General features: G+C 43.1%; 1 protein-coding gene across 1 annotated transcript in view; it reads right to left on the bottom strand.

Annotated features, from left to right (window-relative positions):
- Window positions 1-8,601, bottom strand: part of klhdc4 (kelch domain containing 4) — a 20,487-nt gene extending 11,886 nt beyond the window's left edge. Inside the window, exons 1-8 of the mRNA XM_020604445.1 lie at window positions 8,349-8,601; window positions 7,347-7,438; window positions 6,462-6,540; window positions 6,064-6,162; window positions 5,717-5,853; window positions 5,335-5,427; window positions 434-596; window positions 263-341 (exon numbers count right to left, since the gene is read on the bottom strand). Of these exons, the coding sequence (XP_020460101.1) occupies window positions 263-341; window positions 434-596; window positions 5,335-5,427; window positions 5,717-5,853; window positions 6,064-6,162; window positions 6,462-6,540; window positions 7,347-7,438; window positions 8,349-8,447 (841 nt within the window). The 5' untranslated portion in view covers window positions 8,448-8,601. The remainder of the gene's footprint in view (window positions 1-262; window positions 342-433; window positions 597-5,334; window positions 5,428-5,716; window positions 5,854-6,063; window positions 6,163-6,461; window positions 6,541-7,346; window positions 7,439-8,348) is intronic.
- Window positions 8,602-8,648: the final 47 nt, after the last annotated feature.

Genomic DNA, 8,648 nt, shown 5'->3' with positions numbered 1-8,648 from the left:
CAGCATCTTGATATGCCACACCTGTGAGGTGGATGGATTATCTCGGCAAAGGAGAAGTGCTCACTAACACAGATTTAGACAGATTTTTGAACAATATTTGAGAGAAACAGGCCTTTTGTGTACATTGAACAAGTCATAGATCTTTGAGTTCAGCTCATGAAAAATAGGGGCAAACACAAAAGTGTTGCATTTATAATTTTGTTCAGTGTATTAATGTTACACTGTCTTAAAACTATTTTGGCTGGAAAAAGTATTTATGTACCTTGGCCTTCTTTACCCTCGCACTTCAGAAGAAACATGTCAGAGTGGATGGTCCCCTTCTCTACATCCTTCTTGACTCGCTAGATAAACACAATTATTAGACAGACCACATTACAGAAAGTAATATATTATCCTTATGGGGTAGGCACATATTCAACTATAGCACCCTCACCACTTTAGAGTATCCCCCATAGATGATGACACCTGTGCCATCGGGTGTGGACGTCATCTGACAGGCAGAGCGTGGAGAGGGGGCAGAGCCTGATGGGCTGAGGCGTGACCATGAGTAGGTGTCCAGGGAGAAAGAGAAAACGTCACTGTAGTAGATAAAATCCCTGAATGGGGGGAGGAGCCAAAAATAGAAAACAGTTTCAGTGGTGTTGACTTCATGACCCATTGCTGAAAGACACCTCAAGATCTTCAAGCTGCAATAAGAAGCTTCACACATAAATGACATAAAATGTCCAAAGAGTTTAAAGGTGCATTAACTAAATTCTGACACACTGTCTGATAAATAAAGTGCAAATGGGAGAGGCCATGATGTCTCTCCGCTATACTACCCTTCTTCTTGACACTCTGCTGCCTATGCTGTTCTTCTGTTGTTATTCCAGCTTCTCTACCGTGTATTATCAAAGTATTGTCTGTAAATTAGCCCTGCCTGTTGCCTAGTCAAGGTTTTTACAAAGCATTTTTTAAACCATAAGGACCCATTTCAAACAGCCAACCATTGAGGAGCTCTTGGCAGCTAAAAGTCCAGATCAGTGGCTGGCAGCCCGAAGAGGTGTTAAAAGCAGCCAAAGTATTCAAACTTGATTCAGATGTGGCCTTCTTCCTTCTGAATGTGTTAGCAGATAAAACTAACGTGTTTGTTTTGGTAACAGGTTAGGTAGCAACCTAACATAGCCATGATTTTAACCTTAGTGTTGAATGAATAGAATTTAAATCTGGCAGTAATTCAACCACTGTGTAACATTAGTACTTAGCAGTAACGAGACCATTTAACCATTTGAGTCCAGTTGTTTTTACACAAACACTGCTGTTTCATCATTAAAAGTGCATTAATCATTTTCTTTGGTCATTTCGTGAGAAAGCTCCATAACCAGCTGAATAGCTCACACAGGTATGACATTTTCAAGACAAGCTGATATGCCTAATATGCCAACCAACAGCTGCCTTTTTACACATCAAAGCAACATTAGTAGCAGTGGTGGCTCTAGAAAATTTCACACAGGGTTCTGGAAATGGGATATGCTGTCTGGGGGTGTGCATCATTATATGTCACAGATTAAACAGAAAACAATAACTAAAAATGTATTTTACTGAGTGAAATGCAATGTTACTACACTGGAACTATTATACATCAGTTCAGCTGGAACTCTCTGTGTCTTCATCACTCCCTGCTTCTGTTCCTCAGTGGATATGGAAAGTTTTCAGACCCTTTCAAGTTTTCCACATTTTGTTATGCTTCAGGTTCATCTTAAAATTGATTATTTTTTCTCATTCACTTAAACACAGTACTCCCCAATGACAAAGCAAAAAACAGGTTTTTGGAGTGTTTTGTAAATATATTAAAAATAAGAGACTGAAAAATCAATTTACATAAGTATTCAGAACGATGGTTACGTACAGTAACCCAAGCTTCTATGAGTATAGGCGTAGCCCTCTAAGAGCTGTCGCTATTGGGATAAAAGCGCAGCTGGATGTAGTCAATGCCCTGTTGGCACACCGCTGCCCAGGAGCATTAACACACACCTCAGCTTGCCAACATACCCCATAATAGCAGCCCAAACAACATCCCCTCTCCTGTATCAGGCCTTGCCTAAGAAGCAGGTGCAATCGTGCCTATATAAACACCTGACTGCCGCTGTAAGAAGGCAAAATGGCCATTCTGTTAACAGGAGAGGAGAAGTGCAGGGAAGAGCGCACAGATAACAGTTAAATTGCAAGAGCATACAGGCTCTAACAGTGTACAGAGATAATCAGATGCTCATATTAGGCAGCGGGGGTCTCACAACAGTAATAACAATATTACAAACAGAGAACAGTAAGCATGACTGACAAGCCAACCATAATCAGGCACGTAGGACCGGCAAAAGAGAACATGAGTACCAGAGAGAGTGCACAGACAGAGTGCATGTGTGCAGTAAGGGGCACACACACACAGGGTACAGCGGTCGCTTGCATTGAAAGTACAGTCGAGTGAGAGTACATGGCTGACAAGTAATCACCCGAGCGAAAAACACAAATGTGGAATCAGCGCTCAGTGGCAGTTGTGCGCTCGCGTTCCACGACAAGGGGTGCCTCCCGGTCATGTAGAACACTCAGGACCGAGTGAGCCAGTGGAAACTCGGACGCGTCCCGAAGGTAGAATCGGGTCAAAGGACACGGAGAGGCTCATGAGGCTGCTGTGCAGATATGCTCCACTGCCATGCCTTTAAAGAGGGCAGTGGGCTCTGATGTCCGGTGGGGGAATCACACCCAGCTAACATGTAAGCCTGTGTGATAGCTTCACACAGCCAGTGAGGCAGCCATGGTCTGGTTAAAGGCTGAGCAAGAGAATGCCTCCTGTAATGAACAAACAGTTGTTGGGACTGTCTGACAGCTGCCCTGCGCGCCATGTAATGGGACAGCGCGTGCACCGAACAGAGAACATGAAGTTCTTTCTCCGACTCATCTCTGTGGGGCGGAGGAAAGAACCCACCCAGGTAATGACTCTGGATTGAAAAGAAGATGTTATTATTATTTTCAGCGCATACGTCTTCGCGTATGAGAAGGCACGCCGCTGAGGCAGACAGTGCACACAGATGGCCCACTCGCTTAGCCAAAGTTAGGGCTAAGAGAAGCGCTGTTTTCAGAGAGAGATGTTTGAGAGAGATTTGTGTTATGGGCTCAAAGGGGGGTTCCCTGAGAACATGTAAAACCAGAGGTAAATCCCTCTGAGATGCCACTGAACGCATCACAGGCCTTTGTCTGCCTACACCCCTGAGAAAGCATTTCACCAGCGGGTTTGCAAACACCAAAACCTTCATGACATGAGGAGATGGCAGTGGCATAAGCTGCAAGAGGACTCCGATTCCTGCTCTGCGTAGCAGCACTAACGCCACTTCCACGCACTTGGAAAATGGGCCAGCGAATAGTTGAAGGGCAGCCTGTTGTACTGGAAAAGTCCACCTCGGAAGGAGAAAAGCAGGAATTTCCTGTGTTTGGGGATAATAGGTACATGAAAATAGGCGTCTCACAGATCGATGGAAGTAAACCAATCGCTGGGATGTACACACTCCAGTACTTGTTTTGTGGTGAGCATGTGAAACAGTCTCTGTACTATGTAGAGAGACAGATCGAGGATGGGTCTCATTTTGCCTGATTTTTTGGGAACCACGAAGATACAGTAGCTGCAGCGGGGCGTGGCTGTGGAGAAGGCTTAAAGTTAAGTGCACCTCAAGGCACAAGTGTGTGCGAGGGAAGAACTGAGCAGTGGGGAAAACGTGTGAGAGACAGTGAGCACACAGACAGAGAGGGGAGCACTTGTCAGAAAACTGCTCTTATGAGTCTGGTGGTGTCCCTGAAAAGACAGTTGTGGTTCAAGCAGGGTCAACAGGGACGTTGGCAGCGCAACTGCATCCTCTGTTGTGGAGAGAACTCATAAAATGAGCGCCCCACTCAGGCTTTTTCTTTTTTGTCACATTGTTAGTCGCTGCACCTGCCTTGGATGCACATTAATGAACACGGCCCGAGAGGCGAGCAGTGACCTGGTTCTGCGAGCAGATGATTGGCCGGCCTCCTGCCAAAAAACATTGCCTGGGAAGCAAGATAAAGGAGATGCTTGGTCCCAGCGGCAGAAGCAGCGGGAAGTCGAGTTGGCCAAGCAGGAAGTGCTCACTCCGCAGCTCCATCTGTAGAAGTCACCCATCATGTCCGATGGGGGAAAGCGGGGGCAGCCGGCGGGAGAGATTAATGCCCTCGCGGTCTGCCGCCTTTGATAATCTCTGGCAGAATGCGCAGCAGAGCCCCGAAAGCCAGAGGCTAACAAGCCCCCATGTTGACCAATGTATCAAGGGAGAGCCGGGGGAGCCAAAGATGGCAGGGAGTGAGTCAGTGGACTGGGGTCCACTCACACCGAGAAGTCCAGGGGGGCTAACATACCAAGGGACCGTCACCATGGTTTCGTTAGCCTAGCCTAGCTGCTGACAATGTTAGGGTCCCGCCCTGATAGCTGCGAATGCCTCCGTCTGGCGCTTCTCCACTACGGGCAAGCAAGCACCAAGGGGGCAAGCTGCCTGGGGGGAGAGAGACGGCTCAGCGTGTCAACATATTATGAAGCCTGAATCGCAGCCTCAGCACATGGTGACAGTGGCACGGTGCTGGAGTCCGGCAGTGAGGAATGGCTCTTAGCCATGGTAAGAGGGAATGTGCTTACCCACGATGTTTCTTCTTAGACTGCTGAATAAAAAGAGTGAGCCGATCACAGGTCACAGTGGCATTTATGCAATCGCGGCAGACCTGTTTGGGGACAAACCAGTGCAAGGCACAGGGTGCGACAGAATCTCTTCAGGACTGCACATGCACAAGAGGTGAACCCAAAAGCGACAGCTCTGAGAGGGTGAAGCCTATATGAAATAGAACCTTGACTTAGTACTTGGTTAAAGCACCTTTGTCAGCAACAACAGACTCAAGTCTCCTTGGGTTATAATTGGATTATAATGTGCATATGATTGAACAAATGTGAAAAAAAAATGATTGCCGTTAAAAAGAATTTGCATCATTATCATCTTAACTTTGACAGCCCTAATAATTCTCTTTTTTTATATTTGCACATATTCTAGATTTATACAGCCAGTATAGTATGTCTCTGAATGAATCCAACCTATTAACTTTGATGTATTGTCTAACAGAAGAAACGTCATTGATCTCCATGGGACTAAACTGATTTCTTGCTCTTTTAAAATAAACAGGACTCTCCCTTCATTAGAGATATCAAGAACATACTGATGTAATCCAACAGATCACCTATGCTCCATCACCACCACTAAACAGACCAACTGTCCTTTATTATATTTGGTTATTTCTGCCTACCTGGTGCTCTCATGGAAACCTCCAAACACCAACAGCTGTCTCTTGCTGAGGACCATGCGGTGTCCACTACGACCTGATGGACCACCAGGTGACCTGGAAAGACAACAGTCATCTCTAAGCACCGACGTCTACTTATATAATCATAAATGCTAAATAAAATTTCCAACACCTTGCACCTATGGGACTTGTATTACCTAATCCAGCTGGAACATTATCAACCCCTTTTTTTCTATTATCAAATGTGTGCAGCTGTATTTTCCATACTAAATGCATTTCTTATAAAACAGTATTTATAGCCACTATTCACATATTCAATTTGCCGTTCATTACTTCCATCTCTACAGCCTTTTGTTTATCTATTTTTAGGACCCTGTGAACGTACTTGATGTTCTCCCAGGTGTGTGTACCTAGGTGCAGCACCCAAAGGTCCTTGTAATGGTAGAACCTTTCCCCATTTGGGGAGGCAAACTCTCCCCCAAACACCCAGAGCTGGCCCCCGCCCTGGGGAACTACCACAGCCTGAAGGAGGGGTGAGATGGAGAAGAAGAACAGAGCTGCATGAACAGAGTGAGATAAGGTGGTTTGATGTCCTCAGAGTTAGATGGCTTGCTTGCAACAGGCCATCAGCCATGGTGCAAACTTAATACTCCTAAGTAGTGGAAAATAATTGGTTTACTGGCATATGATTTATAAAACAGAGCGAGACTCCAGTGTGAGCTGATATAATACCTGGTGAGAGCAGCGTGGTGGAGGCGAGTTGGGGATCTCTGATTTAACCCAGCTGTTCTTCTTGATGTTGTAGAAAAACAGATCATTGTACAAGTATGTCTGCAAACAAGGTGACACCAGGGTTTTACAGTCAGAATTTGTAAAAGAAGAAAATGTGTATCAAAGGTATGTAAAGTATTAATCAAAACTTGACTAAACAACAAAGGTCACTTTCCCCGTTAGAAAAACTACCGTTACCACTGCAAACTCTTCTACAAGGCTGTGATCTGACAGACAAAGATTAAATGTCACCAACTATCAAACTACCTACTCTTGCATTCTTTTGTCTTCAAAACACATCTTCGGAAAATCTGCATTCACAGTAAAAAGTTCCATAAATTGTTAAGAGTATTTTTAACCTTTTTTCCATTGAAGTACTCTCCTCCAAACAGGATGAGTTCATCTTTCTCAGGATGGGCAGAGAGCGATGCATTCAGTCTGAAACACATGACGAGACAACAGACATGTACATCCTCATATCATGGTGACTCATGCATAATGCTACAACTGCATTTTAACCACACTGGGGTGTAAACTCTTGAGGTTACAAGAATATGTTTCAGCAATCATCACACAGTTAAAAGCATAAGCTTCTTGCTTTTGATATGTTATTGTGTTACAAAGTCAGAAATTGACAGAGTAATAAAATTTGTATTCACTCAACTGTGTAACAGGCATCTGTGGTCATGGGATGGGCTATGGGTGAAATTCTAATGGGGAAAGACTATATTATAATAATAAAAAATATCTTATAAAATAAAATATTTGGTCAAAAGAAGCTCCTCTCCTTTATAACCACAATACACTGCACACCTGTGGTCAAACTACAAACAAGCAAACTTACAGAGGTTTCAGATGGCTTATAATGATGCAATGAGAATCTTACTTAAGAAACCTTGATGGAGCAGCAGGAGTGAAATGTGTGTGACTGCAGGGGTGAATACTTTTCAGTCTGTTTTAAGAAATGTTATGTATAATGTATCTGCTGCTTTGATGACCCTGAAAATGCAATAATTATGGTTTTGTCAAAAATTAAGCTCAGTACTATATGTACCAGACCCAGTTGTAGAACCATTGGTATAGTTGTGTTCTTGTGGTCCGGAATGAAATGGAATGGAATTGAACTGAATTGAGATTCACATTTCCAAATCTAATAAGACATGTACGTGTTTCACCTGGCTGCAAAACAAGTTGCCCAATAAGGACAACAAAGTTAAGTGGAAGTAAGTGATGCTGTATCTCACCTTGGTGATGGAGGTGGACATATTGTCTCTACAACCTGTGTTTTCTTTGCATCCAGATTCTGAAACTCATCAATCAGAGCCTCCAAATCCTCCTGGAAATGGGAACAAAAGTTACAATAAATAGGACAAAAACATAAGGACATAAAAGGCTTACAGAAAGTGACTAATGTTTGGGGGGGGTTGGGGGGGGGGGCTGCTGCACGCCCTTGCTGCATGATGTCACCATCTGGTTCAGTGCGGTCCAGGTGAAAATAGCATAGAAGGTCACACCCAGCTTCAGTTGGAAGTTAGAAGCTCATGCACAGTTAAAGGTCTGAAGAGTCTCATGTGAAATCATACAGGAGAGAAAACAGTCAGCTGAGTTTGTGGCAAAACCTTTTACACTGCTTACATATTGTTCTGTCTTTTACTGCCTATGATAAGTCATACTCTGAAAGTAGAACTGAAGTGACATTCATTACAAGATGATCAGTTAAAACATTTCAAAATGCACCTGCACTGTTTTGCATTTTGTGACTTTCAATCAAATAAAAGACTAGTTAAAACTAGTTAAATGTGCTATGCACAAAAATGTATCAATAATTATAGTCCAATAATATTATATACATCCATGTGAAATGCGCCATTCTACATAATGAGTACTTTTACTTTTGGTACTTTAAATATGTTTTGATGCTAATACTTTTGTACTTTAACTTAAGTAACATATTTATGAAGGACCTTTACTTGTAACAGTATTTAGTATTTTTATAGTTTGGCATTGCTACTTTTATTTAAGTAAAGAATCTGTGCACTTCTTCCTCCACTGGTTATGGTAAACACTAATGTAGTAGACAGAACGACTAGCTAAAACAGTTTTCACCACATAGCCTATTATAGGAGTACTAAACAGCTACCAAGTTAAACTTAAGCGCAGCCAAATGTCCTGCTTGTGTCATATAAAAGGGAGACATATTCAATTAAAGTTATATCGTCAAGTATTTAACCTGGGTTAAAAGTTACCTCTTCTCGTTTGGACCTCTTTGAAACCTTTTTCTCCATTTTGACAGCTGTCTTCACTGCTCCCTTCAGTTTCTTTTCCTTCTTGCATTTTTTGCCCATTGCTCCTTAACATACGCTTAATTCTTAAATGTTCCTTGTATTTATTCCGTATTTGAAACAAATCCGTGCCACATGGAAACCCAAACAAACTCACATGCCGAGAGCCCTTTGTGGGAGATTTACTTCCGGCAACAAACTTGATGTGGAAACAATTTGGAAATGTAACAGTGCCATCTAGCGTCGTGGATGACACCTAGAAAT

This window comes from Monopterus albus, unplaced genomic scaffold (genome assembly GCF_001952655.1).
Source record: "Monopterus albus unplaced genomic scaffold, M_albus_1.0 scaffold65.1, whole genome shotgun sequence".
NCBI classification, from domain to species: Eukaryota; Metazoa; Chordata; class Actinopteri; order Synbranchiformes; family Synbranchidae; genus Monopterus; species Monopterus albus.
The sequence above is the reverse complement of the archived record's forward strand: the minus strand, read 5'-3'. Positions and strand labels throughout refer to the sequence as shown.